This window comes from Mya arenaria, chromosome 4 (assembly GCF_026914265.1).
Source record: "Mya arenaria isolate MELC-2E11 chromosome 4, ASM2691426v1".
Classification (NCBI taxonomy): Eukaryota; Metazoa; Mollusca; class Bivalvia; order Myida; family Myidae; genus Mya; species Mya arenaria.
Window position 1 is genome coordinate 65,050,647 of NC_069125.1, and position 20,141 is coordinate 65,070,787.

At 36.0% G+C, this 20,141-nt stretch overlaps 1 protein-coding gene across 1 annotated transcript; it reads left to right on the forward strand.

Moving 5' to 3' along the window:
* Nucleotides 1-169: 169 nt before the first annotated feature.
* LOC128231603 (uncharacterized) lies at nt 170-18,951 on the forward strand. Its single transcript, XM_052944629.1, has 16 exons — nt 170-309; nt 1,827-1,956; nt 2,325-2,490; nt 4,600-4,684; nt 5,376-5,470; nt 6,602-6,762; nt 7,066-7,141; nt 8,072-8,151; nt 8,593-8,739; nt 9,090-9,213; nt 10,164-10,331; nt 11,331-11,468; nt 12,525-16,175; nt 16,516-16,583; nt 17,929-17,981; nt 18,319-18,951. The coding sequence occupies exons 1-16, from the start codon at nt 264-266 to the stop codon at nt 18,339-18,341; spliced, it is 5,211 nt and encodes a 1,736-aa protein (XP_052800589.1). The 5' UTR covers nt 170-263; the 3' UTR covers nt 18,342-18,951.
* Nucleotides 18,952-20,141: the final 1,190 nt, after the last annotated feature.

Here is a 20,141-nt window from a genome sequence, read left to right on the forward strand (position 1 = left end):
TATTTGTGCAAATTAACCAGATAAAATGCATTATTTTTATCATCACTTTTTTAGAAAACGACGGCGTAGCAATCTTTCTGTAAGGATGAAAATGATTGGCCAATTTTAGGGAATTCCCATCATTTTCGACCAATCAATGATTGCAATGGATAGTAAACAAAATGTTCAGTATGTAGCACGTGTGGTTTGCATTTTGTAGCTAAATAGTTATTCTTTTCCCGCCGTGGTCGACAGTGGTGCTTGTTCTGTTGCTGAACAGCACAATGGCGAAGACATTTGTCAAAGACCTTAGTCAAATGCTGTTCGAAGGTTGACGTATTCGTAACATTATTTTAATAATATTGAAACAGTTCTGATATTGCTGTGTATTAATCGTGATTTAATTTGTTAATCATTTACGATGCTCGATCATAGTGTTAAGTTGTTGTTTTTAACATGGAGAGGGGGGTGGGGGCATGTATGAATGGGATTTAGAAAAGAAAATGATCAGTTCATCTAAATTATGCGGCCTGTGCAGCCAGTTGACATCGCCATTACATATTTTATATATACTGTAGCTAGTGCAATAACTTTCAATTACGTTATGAATGAATAGTGTTGTTAATTGGAAGTGTTATATAAATAAAATAAAATTTTATTTTCAGTCGGTATGACATAACAGAAACATTAGCCGCCTACATTTTGTAACAAGCATTTATAATATAAAAACAAGTATAACAGCATATGTCAAAGTAATGTCATATACAGTATAAAATGCCAAGTTAAGGGACAGAAACTAAAAGTTTGATGTAATAAAAGAGTAATAGATATTAAGTTTACCGAATTAGCAGGTCTTGTAATAAGTTTACCTAAATAGCGACGTTTATGCAATTGCCGCAATAAAACATCAATTTTGAAGTTACACTTGTAGCAGATATGCATTTTGGCTTAGGAATTTAGCAAATTTTACTAACCCAAATGGAAATTCATAAACCTGAATATTTTTGAATTTTTTGTATAAAAAGTCTTCAATACCAAATATAGATTATTTTCTATTCTCATCTTCAAGCTCATTTTTTCTACATAGCTTCAAAGCAGCCAGTTTGTTCCCATTAGATCCACGCGAGTGAGATATTTATTTAAGTAATATATATATGATACTTCATGTCAAATTTAAGCGATGTGAACTTTCTTTAGTCCATCCTTATAGATGTCAAATTTACAATCTTAAGCCTTACAATCTTTTTTTGAAACTGGGCCCTGCATATGATATTCTAGGTAAAAGGATTTTCCAAAAAAAATATTAGGAATGTCATAAGGATTATCTTTTTAGTGGGGCTTGTTATTGAAATTTTTACTAGCCCTAAAAAAATGTTTTTTGCTGTTGTACTAAATCCAATTTGGACCACTGTATTTATCGTCAAATTAGTTTCCTGATGTGTTTTTCCGTGATGATATTGATTAAAACAACACAAAAGATATTCACAAGACCCGCTGTAACAAGCTGTATTTTGGATATATAAAGAGTACTAACGATGTTGTTTTTTTGATAACATCATTTAATTGGCATGGTTTTGCATTTACCCAGTAGTAGGTACATTGGGAAAAAATACTTTGGTATATTCTGCATTGAATGACCATTTATGTATTTAAATATAATCTATTTAAATTATCAATGAGTCTCATTGAGAATGGGTGCCTGTTTAAATAGTATCTAGCTTTAAAAAAGGTGGATGTATGCATTACAAAATTTAGAGGAAAATTGTGTCCACACTAAATTACAAAATTATAGTTGTGGCAAATATGAATTCATTTCATTCAAACTTTTATTTAATGTTTTATTGCAGAGTATAAAGGACCAGTTTCCACTGAAGAACTCAAGTTGGCATTTAAGACTGCTATTAATCAACTGTCTGTGGGCAAACTGAAAGAAGATCTTGACAGAAATTTTGACAAGCATTTGAACAAGCTGGAAAAGTATGTGTTTGAGCTTGACTATTCAAAGAATTAAGGAGGGCTATTCTATTTATCCTGGCATTGGTGTTGGCATCACACCTTGTTAAAAGTTTTGTGTGCAAGTTGCTATTTAGGCCATTTCTCAGTAACTGCTTTATGTATTGCATTCGAGCTACAGACGAAACATTTTTTTTCAGTATTTTTTTCTGTTTATTTATATATTATAAAAATTGTCAGGACAAATTGAAAATGGGGTACAGACTTCACAAAATGCCCAAATATCCAAGAAAAGGAACCTAGCCTCACTCATGAAATTTAATATGAATTGTCTGTTAGAACTAAACAATTGAAATACACTTGTGTGAACATTGTAAGAGTGTTTTCTGCAGGCGATTGGGAAGTCTATGCTGTACCGAAGTTCCAGACATTAGCTCCAATGTTGTCACGAGTCTTCAGGAGGAGATTACTGGGCTAGACAGACGGACAGACGTTGGCGAGCAGGACAGAGGGAGGAATGTCAGTGACGAGCAGGCTAGAGACAATCATCACCACTTGGTAGGTCTTTTTTAGCTTGACTATTAGAAGAGCTATACTACTCATCCTGGGGTCTGCGTTTGTGCACTCCTTGGTTAAAATTTGCGTGCAAGCACACATAGGTTAATACCTCAGCAACTACTTGATGTATTGCATTGAGATTTCATACAATGGTACTCAACTATCCAACCTACTTAATTAACCAAGTTAGATAACTCTAATTTGCATTTAATTTTATTATTCGACTTAAAAATTCTGGTTAAGTTTTTGCGTGCAAGCACACATAGGTTAATATCTCAGCAACTACTTGAGGTATTGAATTGAGACTTTATACAATGGTACTCAACCATCAAACCTACTTAATTAACCAAGTTAGATAACTCTTGTTTGCATAAATGCAAATAATTGCTCTTTATTATTCGAGTTAGAAATTCTGGTTAAGGTTTTGTGTGAAAGCACACATAGGTTAATATCTCAGCAACTACCTGAGGTATTGCATTGAGACTATACAATGGTACTCAACCATCCAACCTACTTAAATAACCAAAAAAGATAACTCTAGTTTGATTTAATGCAAATAATTGCCCTGTATTATTCGACTTATTTTAAGTCAATACATCAGGGAATAAATCATGTATTGCATTGAAACTTTACTCACGGGCTCCCAACCATTTAACCTTCTTATTTAATCAAGTAAGATAACTCTATCTTTCATATTACCGGTATATAATTTTTGCCCCTTTATTATGCCACTTAGAAATTCTTGTTAAGGTCTTGCATGTTAGTACACATAGGATAATATATCAGCAACTACCAACTACTTGATGTATTGCATTGAGACTTTATACAATGGTATTCAACCACCCAACCTACTTGAATAACCAAGTTAGATAACTGTATTTTGCAAATAATGGCCCTTTATTATTAGATGTAGAAATTCTGGTTAAAATTTGCATATAACCACATTTATGTTAATATCTCAGGACATCATGTATTGCATTGAAATCTAATCTAACAGTGATCCATGCATTTTTCGCCAAAACTTTTCAATCCTTACACTGAAAAGCGGCGGAAATGTCGAGCGTGCTGTCTCTGTGACAGCTCTTGTTTATTATCTTTTTTGAAGCAGTGAATATGTAGTAAATAACTTGCAAACGCTTAAGCCCAGGTACCTCAGTTGTTAGCCAGGATGGTCTTGAATACCAATTAATTGTCTGTTGATACACCCCATTAAAAGGGACAAGATCCCGACCATCAGATAATAGCGACTATCTGCTTTGTTTCGCTATGATGAACACGCCATATCTTCTAATTGGCAAACGCTTATTGGTCCAAACACATGATTGATCACAGGATACACATTTTGCTGTCTTTATAATGAAAATATTTTGGATGTTGTTCACAGTGTTATTTTTTCCATGTTCGAAATAAAACATACTTTTTTCTTACGATTAGGCTTTGAGTATATGATGCAGGCTTATTGGCAGGTTTCAATACATTTAGTTGTCTGCAATCATCGATGGTTATTTATTTTGCCTAATTTAAGTACCAACAATTGCAATCCAAACAAACACCTGCAAAAAAGGTTTAACTAATTAACACATGTATTCGAATGTGTTGTGTGTGTCGGCTGCAGATCTAACGGTACAAATTTGTGACGTCAGAGTACAAGCGGTGTAGCGATCAAAGGCACGTGTCAATGGTTTGTATTTAAGTTGGTCAGTCAAATACTGATGATTCCATTTTACTCCAATAATTGTGTCTAGGTTGGTCAGAAAATGCCATATAATCGGGGGAAAAAATCAATAATTGTCGCCTGAGAAACGGTACAAATTTGTGACGTCAGAGTACAAGTGGTGTAGCGATCAAAGGCACGTGTCAATGGTTTGTATTTAAGTTGGTCAGTCAAATACTGATGATTCCATTTTACTCCAACAATTGTGTCTAAGTTGGTCAGAAAATGCCATATAATCGGGGGAAAAAATCAATAATTGTCGTCTGAGAAACCTCAAATCATGGCCAAAATGTTTGAATTCTCTACAAATATGAATGAACCTCTGGGTGTATGAAAATGAGATACATACTTCAGGATGTTTGTGAATACAATAATTGTTGATTATTATTTGATAGGTTTACAACTTGATGTCGAAACCAGTAAATAATCCCAAGAAGAAGAGCCTTGCAACAATGCCAGATGAAGTAAAGAAAGTTATATGTGAGTAGACAAAATCTGATGTAATGACTTAATAAAAGTTTAAAGAAAAGAAACATTCTAGGACTGCTATGATTGTGTAAAACCAAATGTATATTTACATTCATAATTAGTGTGTACACCAATTGTACATTCACATTATAGGACTGTTATGGCAACACCAATTGCACATTCATGTACAATGTATGTAAGCTTATTTATACTCGCACTCGGGCCTTGCCCATTCGGTGAGTGCTCCGTTAAGATTGTTAGTCATTTTAGGTTTTTGGAGCATAGTGCACAGACAGAATGTAGCCCCGGGTTAGAGCTACCCTGGTTCTTTAACGTGCACCAGTGTATAGCACTGTCACACGGGACCCTCATTTACTGTCCCTCCTGGAAGACGATTAATATTTTTTGGTGATGTGAAAGGGTATCGAACCTGCAACCCCTGGATTTATAGTCAAGTGTGTTACCAATAGACCACGGATCCGCTACAATTTTGCATATTCACGTTATCAGACTGCTTTTATTGTGTATATATACCAAATGCACATTCACATTATAGGACTGTAATTATTGTGTATACATCATTGAACATTCACATCATAGGACTGTAATTATTGTGTATACATCATTGAACATTCATATTGTAGGACTGTTGTAATTGTTTGTACACCAATTGTACATCATTTCTATCCATTGAACATTACAGATTGTGGGTTTTTGAAGGAAGCTCTGCAAAGGAGTGATGTTACAGATGAGAAGATTTCAATTGTTGTTAAACAGTTGACTGCTGTTTTAAAGAAGGTGTGTACTGGTTGACGGTTTATTTCCAAACAGGGCACAAATCCCCAACACCAGCTAAAACACGCGTTTGTTTACCGTGATCGATTATTCGATGATCTATATCAATACAAAGGCTTGCCTTGGTCACATTTGCGAAGTTTCATCTTGTTTTGTTGAGTATTTTTCTAAAAAAATGCCATTCAATGTTTATACCTTAAAGATCAAAATGTAGCACACGGGGGAATGACGTCAGAGGGCGCACGCGCATCTTTAGGTTTTGCAGTTATGTTGACCTACATTTATGATATTTATAAATAGAAATCACGTTTTACATTTGAATTTCATGTTTTGAAAAACATCGGACACAATAACTTTGTAGCTAATTGTTTATTTAACATAGCATACTTATTAATTATAATTGTATGACCATGTGTTTTCGCTTTTCAAGTGTTCGGTATTTGTGCCCCCCATAGCATAAATTTAAAGGTGATTTACTGTCTATAAAATGAACGATTTTCGACATAAAATTGATGAGATCGTGAATCTGTTCTTTGACAGATGTTTTCACAATAACCAAAGATGTTTCATATGCAATTTTAACTTGCTACAACAAAAACTCTCCAAGATAATTGTGAAAAACCTCAAAAAGTGTTGGGATTTGTGACCTTAGCCAGTAGACCAATTAGTTTTTATAATTTGAATATAAGTTCTCTTGCCGAAGTTTAAATTGCAATTAGATAGCAAAATTACGAAACTTTTCAGTTTTTTTCCTGACCAATTTGGAGCCAAAGTTTGGTCCAATTCCCGATGCCAAGACATATTTTTCCAAAAGCGGAAATTAAATTCCCAATTTCTAATTTGAAAAGGAAATACATTTTTTAAATTTATTTTGTCCACAAAATTATCTTTACTGTTTAATTTTCTAAGGAATATTTCATTTCTAGGTAAAAGTGGAATTTCCAATTTTAGGCAAAATGACACATTCTAAGCAATCAGAAATTTGCCAGCCCCATTCCTAATATTGTGAAAAACACCACTGCCTTGACATGAAAAAAGGTCATACATCATGTATTATATCAGACGAGTATACAATGTACAAATTTTTTATTGCACATGACTTTATTTTGTATACTCTGTGTTTGTTTCTTGTAGTTGATGAAGGAGGAGGATGAGAAGTTTGATTGGTTGCCCAGCCTCAGTGTCCTCCTGAACCTTGCTACGGGCTCACTCAGTGTGGTCAGAGTGTTGAAGATGCTCTTTAAGATGAGTGAAGCTGATGTCAACAACTGCTTGGAGAAGAACAAGCCTGTCAGGTAAGCTGGATTATCTCTTGTTATATGTAGTTAAATGTCGGCTTGTCCCATTCTCTCAACAGTTAATGAAATAATGTTATTTTGATACTTTTAAACGAGAACATTATGAAATGTTATGAATGTTTGTCAATTTTAGCTTTACTTGACATGTTTAACATTCAGTTTTCAAAGTGCACAGACTAACTTGCAATACAACAGTGTAACTTCAAAATTGCTTTAAAAAACACATTTCTCTATGTTGCTAAAGAGTGCTGTGAACTGTTTCACTGCAATCAGTACATTGTTTTTTTGTTTTGTTTTTAGAGCAGGAAAGCTGATGGCTATTTTGAAAAACTTCCTGTCTTATGGCCATCTGAAGCTGAAGAAAACAAAGTTCCAGGTGAGGGGAAATAATAAAGCGGCCATAATTATATCTTAATGTCAGGCAACGAGATGAGATTCCCACAAAATCTATGATTAAATTATATTTTTGAGATTACTGTATACCATGGCTGACTCAGAGATTACTTGATTCACGTTGTGTGCATCAAAGTTACTTTCCATTCAGTTTCTTTTGAACAATTTGTTTAGTTTATTATATCCCCACTCAACAAAATGAAGTTTTAACTTGGTATGCACATAGGTCATGGTCACTAGATGACCCCATATTGATTTGAGGTCAAAGATCAAAGTAAGGCCTTAGAATGACAACGTCTGGTTCGGGTAAGTTGGCATTACCTACGGAATAGGCCCCAACCCTACCACTTATAGTTTGTCTGTAAAACAAATAAATTACCGGTATACTGGTATATATATTTTAATTTGTTTTTTGACAGTGTGTGTTTAATCTGATTATTTTTTTTGAATGCCGTTTCCCAATGATGACAATAACGTTCCAACATAAAGCCGAATAAATAATAATAAAAAAACAAAAAACACCTACCCTACCTTTTTTTGAACAAGACAATTTATTTATTTTCTGCCTAATGTTGACCTTCACGAGAAAAAAGATTTTTTTTCTTTTTTTTCTGAAGAATCACATTCGAAAGACTTGAAAGAGTCTTCAAACATTGGATGCACTTTAGTCATGGTCAGCTGATGTTGGCATCAATAATCCTAAGTAAATTGTGACGTTTACTAAAAGCATTATGGTGCTTCAGACAGGCTAATTTGCTGAATTTTAGTAGTTCGTAAGTCAAGTGTGTAAATATTGCGAAACTGAATCTTTTCCAGTGACTTCAAATGTTTGTTTATATAATTAGCTATGCATGTTAGTACTCCTGTAATTAGTCTACATGATTGTTTGTATTACAGTATGTGTGTGTTTCAGGGTAAGGAAGGCAGCCATTATGGCACAGTAACCTCTGCTCTCTGTTCCATGTATGTCGACCTCGCACTTGTACGCTCAAGGTAACATACACAATGTACGATATTGGCTCACACGTTGAAATTGGCATGGTAACATACGTGACATACAATACTGGCTCACATGGTAACATACATGACATACAATACCGGCTCACATGGTAACATACAATACTGGCTCACATGGTAACATACACATACACATTATATGATATTTGTTCACACATTTGATTAAGTAAGGTAACATACACAATGCAACATACACTGTACAAATCTGACACACAAATTAAATTGGTTTGCTCTCTATTTATTTGAACGTTTTGTTTCCCTTAGCCCAAATATGTAACTTATTTGTTCAGATATTATATTTTATAGTAATGATTTTGTGTAACAAAGAAACAGTTTACAGTAATAAATCATTCTTGTGATAGTAGTAACTGTGACATATTTGATTTCCAAGCTTAAAGCAATAATCTGCCCTTGCAGCCGTGTGGCCAGTAAGAAGAGTTATGGACGGGAAGTGTGCGGGTTTGTGTGTTTCGTGCAGCCGGACACTGAACACCTGCTCGAGGTTGCACTGCAGCTTAACAAGATGGCCCCCAACACTGCCCCTATTCTCATGCCCCTGATCAGGTAGAATTATGATATCTTACTATCGGAACTCAGTCTGTTATTTCAAATGTCGAAAAACAGACAGAATGTTTGTAATGGGACTTTTGTATTGTCATGGCTTACTTGTCTTACGCAATTACTCCAAAACATTCAAGATATTCAAATCTTGATAGACCTGCTTTCATGAATATTCCCACAGCATGTTTGCAAGAATCGTCACTTTAGCTGCATTTTTTCCATAACTTACACCCCTAAATAAACTGAGAAAAAAACAAACAAACATGTGTATCCACTTGCAGTATTCAGCATAAATCTTGTATATATTAAGTGTTTTCTATTGCATACAATATACCTGCTTATTTCCCCCACAGCAAGTGCTTGTCTGTGAAGCCAGATGGGAAGAGCCACCACCATTACCTCAAGTATGTCCTGCTTGTGAAGAAACTCGTGGAGAACATTGGGACAGACACTCCATGGGTATCAGAGTGCCTCGCTGTAAGTCGACTTTTATATTTAAATGTTTTTTCTACCACTTTTGGAAGGGTTCAGGGCCTTTTTGATATGGAAAATGCCTTCTGATTAAAATTTGAAATTCTGATGTTGCTTAAAATGGGAAAAAAATTCTCCCACCACAGATGAGTAGATCCAATAATTTAACCATGCTAGATATTCTAATCTTGCCAACGGGCAAAGATAAAATGCCCGTATGGAACTCCTTTTACCACATTGCAATTACCTCCCTTGTTGAAGACTGTCGTCAGTAGCATCAAGGAAATCTTGTCTTATGGTAATATTTAGAACGCTAATTTTGGTAGACCTGCTTTAATGAATATGCCCACAGCATGAGACTCGTATAAGATAGCTTCATCCCGACCCTCGGGCTGGGTGTTTGGCGGAAACTCGGTAAACCTTGTTTCCGCAAAACACCCTACGCTCGGGTCGGAATGAACCTATCTTACACTTTCGGCCATGGAAGATACTTATAATCTTTCAAAAACTGGACAGGAAAGAGAAAAAAGAATGTAATAAAGTTTGCTTCCTTTAGAATGCCCAAACTCTTTCATTTAAAAATGCTTACAATGGTTAATTTTTTGTATGAATTAAATTTAAAGATAATCAAGACAGAAATAGGGATATTTTTTTACAGTTGTAGAAAAAAGGTACCATATATGTTTCATAATTGGGCATTGCAACAAATATCGGACCTCAATTGGTTGAGAAAACCCCCAACAGTGTTTAAAAAAATAGATTCTTGATTGTAATGGACAATTTTAATGGTTATGACTTCTCTGACTGTACCACACAGATTGCTGTGATAAGAAATGTTCTTTCCATGGTATGTCTGATTGATGTCTTAATGTGTGAGTGTATGGTATGAAAAAAAAAATAGAACTAGCATTTGTTTTTATCAACAAAATGTTCCTAAATTTTGTTTGTGGTTTCAGCAAGCTAGGAGTGTGCCGGCAGGGGCAGAATTTGTGTCATGGTTGAGTGATGAGTGTTCCAAGGCTCTGGAGAGTCTCCCAGTGGAGGACAGGAAGTTTCGAAAAGGACGTGTCACCCGTTTCCTGCTGGAGGAGGCCAGTGACGAACTCACAGCCAACCTGTATGAGGTGAGTGCTATAAGCAGACGCCAAAACTCTTGATTAATATTCGTAGCTGTTAAAACAACTGGAGGATTTATTTATAAGTGACAAATAAGCTGCCAGCTTGAGTTCAGACAAATTATTTTGTACATTTGAAACTATACCATTGGTGTTATTTGCCAGATTCGAAATAACAAATTGCCTACAATGTTCATTTAAAGTGCTGCATAATACACATGCTTTTTTTTAAAACCTTGGTTCTATGGTATGTGTAGGGCACAATTGTTAAAAACATTGTGTGTAATGAAAATAGTTATTGAAAGGTGCTGCACACTGTACTTTTATGGAAGCACCCTTCTTGCATCAGGGAGACCAGCATGGGCAACCTTCTTGCCTTCATTGAATTATATGCTTAAGACTCACTGTGAAATATTTCTTTTGTTTTGATTAAAACATATGTGATTATAAATACATACAAACTTTACATATTTGGCAGATGAAGCATAATGCATAATATCACTAAACACAATGAATCATTTTCTTTGAAATTCATAATTTTTAAGCTTGACACAAGTGTGCCATTTTCTCCCTTAGCACCCTGTCCCAATTCTGTAGCACCTTTTCTTTTTTAATGACTGGCTAGAGCCCTTAGATTATAATCTATGTATAATCTTATTATACTGTCTCCGTGGCCTAGTGGTTAAGCGTCAAGAGGTCTTGGGTTCGATCCCTGGCCGCGTCAAACCAAAAGACGTTAAAGGCTGGTAGAAGTAGCTCCCTTGCCTGGCGCTCGGCATTTAAAGGGTAGTGCTTGGAAAAGTGGTGTACTCAGTACTGGTTTAACCTAGGAAAGTTGTACCCCGTGTAATGGTGCTTTACACCGAGCACGTAAATGAACCAAGGGGTCTCTTCGAAAAAGAGCTAGGGTTTCGCACCCGGACTTGTTGGAAATAAGTGCTTGCACTTTCACTGGTTATCCTTGACCGCAAGGTCTAAAAAAATACATACATCTTTTTTATTTCCCAGCTACTAAGTGTCACAGATGACAGTTATGAAGATGAGGAGGAGGAGGGTGGAGATGGATCAGCAGTTGCCACAGGAATGGTTGCCATGGAAACGGGAGAGTTATTCTACCTGGATACAGATGGAAACACAGCTGCACAGGTAATGTTTATCATGTCCTTTCCTACATATTTATGGCTTAAATGGCATTTGAATATTGCTTCCACTCTTCCCTTATTGATTTCTTGCACTAAGGTGGCCATTGAATAGTTATTTGTTGGAGACAAAAACACTATTATGTGATTTATTTAGTATTCAAAATATTCCAAGGCAAGATACAATAAACAAGAGCTTGCTAAGCTACTATGATCAACTGTTAACAACATCACTAATAAAAACATGAGATGAATGAAAGCTATAACGACAGTAATCAAATTATTATTCATTAAAACTGCGATTGCTCGAGGACACCGGGGACCAAGCTAAGACCTCGAGTGATCTGATGTTTTGAACGACCCAAGTTTCCATTTAAGTCTGTTCTGAAATGTCTTACAATATATTTTCAAAGTTTGAAGTCGTCAGTTTACTTTGGCACCAATTATGTATTGTGTTGTGGAAAACACCCATATGTTTAAAGCTGTTGTATGCTAAATGTGAAAATGTAAAAGAAAAGAAAAACAATAATTGAATAAAGCAAAGTTTATTTTTACAAAAAAACAACACATTTTTTTAAACAAATAACATAAGACAATGATTAAATTTCTTCATTCACTTTTCAAAATGATCTTCTTGGATAACCTTATAAGCGGTCATGCGTAAACGATGATGATCAGTTGTTCACGCCTTTTCAAATTCCCTTTTATCTGTCATTTCAATTTTTACAACTTGTGAAACACCAGACAATGGTTTGTTTATTTCGGATTAATGTGTGAAATTATGACCTAGAGCTAATCATAAGGTTTTGCACATGATTTGTGTGATGGTGCTTGACTCCTCCACTTATTTCGGTTTTGATCCATAGTTAGTTTATCTTATTTGAAAATAGAAGGAATAATAGTTGGGGCTTAGCTTCCACCTCAACTGACCGCCCATTTTTGAATGCCCGCCCATTTTTGAACGACTGCCTGTTCCAATGCAGTTCTACTTTTTGGTAAAAAATAAAATAGTGAATGATTTGATAAAAAAAATGCATGCTTATAAGCTCATCTTTTTTTACAGGCTGTTGGAGGATCACCAAGGAAGCAGAAGGCGCCAATTCTCCTTAAGTCCCTGGAGGAGATGGAAGGCATTGTTGATGTTGACCAGGACGGCAGTGCATCACCCCAGACCTTTGTGTTGGATCCTTCCCTCATCTCCAAACATGTCCATGATCCAGACGACCAGAACTTCTTCAAAACATCTGAAATTGTCTCAATAACATCCATAGAATCCAATTTCGGATCGGACACAGAGCATGATGGGGATCAGATAGATGGTGACATGAACTACAGTGATGATGGCATTGTTGATCAATATCGAGAACCTGAAGATAAATCATCCAAGAAGGGATCCGAAAAAAATGAGCGTGATTTGATAGATGTTAAGGATGTAAAATTGGGGTCCAATGATCTCAAAGGTGAAGTAAATATGCTGATAAAATCTGGAAAGGATATCCTTGCTTATGATAGTATAGGTGAAGGGTCTGAAAGAGAAAAAGAGAGTTTGAAATATGACATTATAGAAGTGAGCTCAGTTGCAGACACATCACTATCATCTGTTGACACGCACCAAGTTAAAAGTGTTGTGCGCAAAGTCAGCCCAAAGAAACATGATAATGTAAACGTTCAAGATGTGGAAATGGAAAGAGATAGTAGCCCTTCAGTCATTTGTGAAGATTCTGAAGAAGAGCTCAAACTTGAGATTGGAACTGACGATGATGAAACTATCCATGAGAGTAGCGTGGAGAACTTCGATGTTGAGGTGGTTCCACAGGATGTGGAAACTTCTATTCCTAGTTTAGGTGAAACAAACACAGTCCAGGAATCAGGAATCGTGAAATCACCAAACCATTCCAATGATAGCCATGCAATAAAACGCAATCCTAATGGATCTGATTCTCCTGTCAGAAAATCACCGAGAAAATCGAGAAAGCTTGACATATCATCTGAGTTGGAATCAAGCGCCATGTCATCGTCAATAACCTCATTTAACACAGAGGAAGCAGACATTACTGTTAAACTTGCAGGCTCCAAAGGCTCTGATTCTGAAATAGACATGTTTTCAGATTCTCCTGCACTTAGTGAAAAGAAGCTGAAAAACAAGAAGAACAAAGCAAGTAAGAGTCTTGATGAAACATATGAAGTGCAAGAGTTACATGCTGACAAAGACGATGTTTTTGAACAGTTACATAAAAGCAATCAACAGAATATAGCATCAGATGGAACAGATGATGAAGGGGAAGTTAAAGGAAATACAGGCAGAAGTAAATCAACTGAAGAAATTTTTGAGATTGTAGATGAAATCCAAGAAAAGCTTAAAACTCCAAACCTAAGGTCAGTTCATAGAAAAGAGAATGATGAATCTATGTTCACGGAATCATCAGCTGAGTCAAATGAAGTGGTCTCTCTTCATTCGGATGAAGAGTCGGATGAATGTACTGAAGATCAAATGATAAAGTCAAAGGAAATGAAAAAAATGGTTGCTCAAATCAGTGAAGATACTGAATCTAAACAAGAAACCACAAAAAAGAACACATCCTCCCCAAAATCTGTTAGAAAAACACCGCAGAAAGGGGATGGAAAGACACCTAAGAAATCTGAAGGAAAAACACCTAAGATCTCTGAAGGTAAGACACCTAAAAAGTCTGAAGGAACAACACCTAATAAGTCTGAAGGAAAGAAACTTAGCAAGTCTGAAGGAATACCCATTAAATCTGATGGAAAGACACCTAAGAAGTCAGAAGGAAAAACACCGAATAAATCTGAAGGAAAAACACAGAAAAATTCTGAAGGAACAACACCTAATAAATCTGAAGGTAAAACACCTAATAAGTCGGATGGACAAATTCCTAATACGTCTGAAGGGAAGACACCAAACAGGTTTGATGGAAAAACACCTAATAGATCTGATGGAAAGACACCTAATAGATCTGATGGAAAGACACCTAATAGATGTGATGTAAAGACACCTAATAGGTCTGAAGGAAAAACACCTAATGAGTCTGATGGAAAGACACCTAAGAAATCTGATGTAAAGACACCTAAGCAATCTGAAGGAAAGACACCTAAGCGATCTGAAGGAAAGACTCCTAAAAAGTCTGAAACTATTTCAAATGAAAATGTCAAACAAGATAAACTTGAAGACAGGACAGAAAAATCCCTGATAAAGTCACCAAAGTTTAATGAAACAGAAGATCTTGAAATTAAACTCCGAAAACATGAAAAAGCCACAAAATCTTCAGTTGAGTTAAATGACGTAATATCCCTTCCAACTGATACTGATTCAGATGATGAACTAGTTTTCAAAAACACACCTAAGAAAGTGTTAAAAGAAAGTGCAAATATAGATGAAGATGATGAATTTGAACATAATATCAAAAAAGGTCGTAAAACACCCCAAAAACATGATAAGAAGACACCAAAAAAGTCTGAGAGCAAAACACCCAAGCAACAAGTCAGAAAGACACCCAAAATGTCTGATGGCAAAACTCCGAAATCAGAAAATAACCAAGCTGAAAATGTGGATGATTCTTTGCAAGATTTTGTGAATGAGGGTGAACATGAATCTAATAGCTTAAAATCTAATAGCTTAAAGTCAAAATCACCCAAGATGCATCAAAAGTTAGAAAAAGAAACTGCAAAACATCTTATTGACCATGCTGGTAAGTCCCCTAACAACTTATCCGAGAAAAAAAATGAAACAGGTAAACAAAATGAAGAAACCACAGACAATGAAAGTGACTTTGAATCAGTCATTGTTGTGGAGAAGAAAAAAAATCAGACTCCCAAAGACAAAAACAGCTTATCTAGAACAAAAACTCCTGATAAAATGCTCATTGAAAGTATGCCACAATCTGACAGTGATTGCATACCCTCTAGTCAAAAGAAAAGAAAGTCTAGTGCAAATATTGAAGTAGCTAAAAGTGTTATAAATATTTTGGATGACAGTGAAAGTGAATCAGATATACCAGTAGTTCCTGACATAGGGAAGCACATAAAATCACCAGTGAAAAATGAAGATAAAACAAATAAATCACCATTTGCAAAGGAGAAAGGCACTAAGATGTCTCCAAAAGCGAAGCAAACTAATGTGGAAGAAGAAAAAACGACTGAATTGCAATTGGATGAAAACAAAGAGGAAGTGTCTCCGGCAAAACGATCCAGAAGAAGCATAAAAACAAAGAGTCAGGCTGAGCCCTTGAAGGAATCTGATATAGATAGTGATGCTTCTGTGGCAACAAGAGCTACTCGTCAAAGATCTACAAAGAAACAGACTCCTGTGGAAAAGTCTGAACCTGTGTCAACTGCTAAAGGAAAGGCAGTAAAAAGAAGGGTCAGTCTATCAAAGGGCCAGGAAGCTCTGAGTGATACAGATTTAACTGACCAGTCAGATTTTGAAACTCGCTCCACAAGGCGTAGGTCTACAGTTGCATCCAAAATGACTGTGATTAAAGAAAAAGAAGAATTGCCTAAACAAATGTCAGCCAGTCAACCTGAACCGGGAACACCCAAAACAAGACCACCAAGAAAGCTGTCTTCATCAACATCTAAGAAGATGACGCAGAAGGTGGAGAACCTAAGGGGAACAAGGAAAAGACGCCTGTCAGGGGAGCTCTCCGAACAAAGTGTTGGATCTACTGATTCAGAAGTCTCATTCCCAAAAATGAAAAAGGTATTGGTCACACATGTTATCAAAATATTTGGATTAATTTTGTTTAGCTGTGTCAAATGTTTGTCAGTGATTCTCAGTTGTTTCTAAACATAAGTACATGTACTTGAGAGGATTGGTACTTTTGCTTGATCTACAAGTTTGTTATCAATAAAGTTAATGATAATGGCGAGCAACATAAAATCTGAAATTATTTGTTTAATTTACATTAACTGCCATGTTCTAATTGGTTTACAAATGGCTGTTACCATTTTTTTTAATACCTCTTGATTTTCTGTTGACTCACTTGGACACAACACAAAATTTGTGGTAATAGAGTCAAGCTTTACTTTTGATGTTTTAGGTGCCAGCTGCTGCAGCTGACAAGAAGCAAGCCACAGTTACTGCTGAAAAGAAGCCTGCATCTCGAAGGTGTGTTTGTCTTCTTGGCATGAATGAATTTGAGATGGATTTTTCCTCCCAAAAAAAACAAGGCATTGTTATATTTAGTTAGGGCAAGTGTGAATATGGATAATCTCGGGTCAAGAACTATGTCAGTAGGTCAACCATTAAGAACATTTTGTTCCCTGTGCCTTTCAAACGTCGTCAATGTTATTCCAATCAGTCAGAATATTTTTAAGCATGACCATTATGAATATGGGTAAAATAACTAGGTCACCGAGTTGACTCAATAGGGAAAAAATTGCATTTGTAATTTTAATTTAACTTGGTCAGAATATTTGAACATGCTTCGTTGTATGTATAATTCCAAAAAGAAAGATGCGACCAAACATGTAAAAATTTCATAATATAATGGCTCTGACATATGGGGCAGTGATAAACTGTAAACTGCTCTTCTAAAACACTGAAGAATATGGCCAATCAAAAGGCTTGTTCATGCACATGACTTGAATAGTAAGCCAGAAAAATAGAATTTTCAAAACAACCATATTTTATCTGAAACAAATTGATATGGAATTATTTAATTTGCTTTTTGTCGAGCCACCTGCGGTGAGCAAGACAGTTATCACATGGCGGTTTGTGTATGTTCATGCATATGTCTGACTCATGGTTAAACCTTGTCCGGCCTGTATCTTGACAATGCATTATAGGAATTTCTTAAAACTTGCCATGGCGCTTCACCATGATGAGGTGGCGTGTTGCGCACAAGACCCAGGTCTGCAAGGTCAGCCTTAGAGGTCGAAGGTTGTAACTGTTGATAGGACTTTACCTTGTCTTGGCCTTCTCTTTACCAATCATCATGGGATTTCCTGAGTATTTGAACATGAATGTTCATTAAGAAAAGGCGGGTGTCGCATACTACAAGTCCCAGGTCTGTACCTCAAAGGTCAAGGTCACTCTAAGAGCCTAATTTGTGGAAGAGTACTGTTGATTATGACTCCAGTCCAAACTGAACCTTGTCTGGGCCATTACTTTACTATGCATTATAAAACAATTGCCCTGAATATTCACCATGATAAGGCAGTGTGTTGTGTGCAATATCCAGGTCTGTACCTTTGTCATGGTCACTCTTAAGAGGTCAAAGGTTGAAAAGATTACAGTTTTAAGACTTACTTCTCCGGGCTTTATCTTTTCCATACATTGAAGCATTTAAAAAAAAAACAGACTGGTCTGTAACCCCAAAGGTCAAGGTCACGCTTTGAGGTGAAAGGTTGAAATATGTCTTTGTTTAAGGCTCTTTCAATGGGCTAGACATGTCGTCTTTTGGGGGCTAGTTTGTACATTTCTCACATGATTCTGCTATTTCATGTTTCAGGTTATCAGCTCCACCTACGAAGGGCAGTGATTCAGAGACAGCCAGCTCAAAAAGTAGGTGCACATTGCCTTACAATCTCATGGATAATGGGCAAGTTTAATCAAGAATCTTACTAGGAGAATTTCTAGACAGTGATACTACACAATTGAAAATTTCTCCTTTCACTTAAAGGATTTTTTAGCAGATGGCCCAAGTAGATTACATGGACAATTTGTTTAACTGTAACTATAGATAAATATTTCATCAGGTTTTAGTGTTAGACAGTGATCTGAGTGACTCATGCAGAAGTACAAGCAACATTCTGCAGAGAATGTTATCATTTCAGTTATAAATCTTCAAAATAAGGATTTTTGTGTGTTTAAAATGGTAGTACATGTCTTGTTTTTTCAGGGTACTCCTTGAGAAAGAAATGAAAAGATGATATGCTGGCGTTCGGCTAGAGACTGGGATTGGTACCATGATGGTGAATTAACTTGGGCTTTGTGATACAAGTTGCATGGTGAAAGGGATACGCAATGTTTGAATAGTGCATTCCATTGTTGACTGTGACAATATACGAGTCATGTTACACAAAGTATCATTCTTGTAATTCCTGGGCTTATTGCAAAACTGTTGTAACTCAATATAGAAATGGATGATGTTGCAACAGTCTTCACTTAGTCCTCAAAGAGTATAATAATGCTTGTTATTTTAAAAAAAAAGGTTCTACAGACAGACAGACGTGCAACTTGTGCCCTGTATGATCTGTTCAGGTTTATGCATGTTTATCTATGTTTCCATGTTATATTTTTCATAGTTCATTGTGTACTTGTTGTTCAGTTTTGCCTGCTAAGTGCCTTCTAAAGAACTGTTTCTCAGTGAACGTTCTGCAAGATTTTTATTTGTAATCACAGTGTCACAAGAGTTGTTGTGTAAAGATATTTTTGATACTGGTACAATTAGCCGAACTTTTCAAAATCTGACCATTTTATAGTGTACACACATTGTGGCATTCTTCAATTTACTTTGAGTCTTGTTTTTCAATTATAAAATGAAAAAAAATCTTTCAAGTTTTAGTACTACATAAATTATTAAGTTACAACAGTATCACTGTTCATCATATCTGAGCTTGTTCTGTTTAGATGTTTACACTGTTACATTGACCTCCACTCTTGCTAGTGCTGAATTGACTGGACAGGCAGTACTGTGAGTTGATGTTTGACTTCAAATCCAGTCAGGCAGTACTGTGAGTTGATGTTTGACTTCAAATCCAGTCAGGCAGTACTGTGAGTTGATGTTTGACTTCAAATCCAGTCAGGTAGTACTGTGAGTTGATGTTTGACTTCAAATCCAGTCAGGCAGTACTGTGAGTTGATGTTTGACTTCAAATCCGGTAAGGCAGTACTGTGAGTTGATGTTTGACTTCAAATCCGGTCAGGCAGTACTGTGAGTTGATGTTTGACTTCAAATCCGGTCAGGCAGTACTGTGAGTTGATGTTTGACTTCAAATCCGGTCAGGCAGTACTGTGAGTTGATGTTTGACTTCAAATCCGGTCAGGCAGTACTGTGAGTTGATGTTTGACTTCAAATCCGGTCAGGCAGTACTGTGAGTTGATGTTTGACTTCAAATCCAGTCAGGCAGTACTATGAGTTGATGTTTGACTTCAAATCCAGTCAGGCTGCACTATGAGTGGAGTTCTCTGACTTCAAATCCAGTCAGGCAATACTGTGAGTGAATGTTTGACTTCAAATCCAGTCTGACAATTTTGAACAACAGTATCTGGATACAAATTCAGGAACTTTGAAGTTGTCAAATTTTTGGAAATATTTAAAAAGGATTATGCACTTAAATGTGATCACAAAAACTTGAATGCATGTCCTATGTAAATCATTGATTAAATTTTGGAAAAAGAAAAATGTGTTCGTTTTAGACATGTACGTCAACAAAAATAAAAAAAATCAGAACTAATTGGATAAAAAATGTCTGCCTGTCTATGTACTGTTTGTATGACAGTACGTGGAACCTGACATCCCAGGCCCAAATTTTGCGAACAAGTCCCTTATAACTGGGCTTGTAAAGGGGATCATGTTATGGTTATAAAATCATGTGAAGTAATTTGCTAAATAACCTTCAATGCTTCAGATAAAAAAAAATTAAGGCCAAGCCAAGTTTGTCCTGCTCTTGACGTTTAAAAATACACCTACTGTAACTCAATTTTACACCGCATATATTT

What these genes read in the sequence shown, in the direction of transcription:
- LOC128231603 (XM_052944629.1), top strand. Translation starts at nt 264, where the DNA reads ATGGCGAAGACATTTGTCAAAGACCTTAGTCAAATGCTGTTCGAAG. An exon ending in TGACTGCTGTTTTAAAGAAG is followed by an intron (nt 5,471 to 6,601) that starts GTGTGTACTGGT and finishes TGTTTCTTGTAG; the next exon opens with TTGATGAAGGAGGAGGATGA. An exon ending in CATTCCCAAAAATGAAAAAG is followed by an intron (nt 16,176 to 16,515) that starts GTATTGGTCACA and finishes TTGATGTTTTAG; the next exon opens with GTGCCAGCTGCTGCAGCTGA.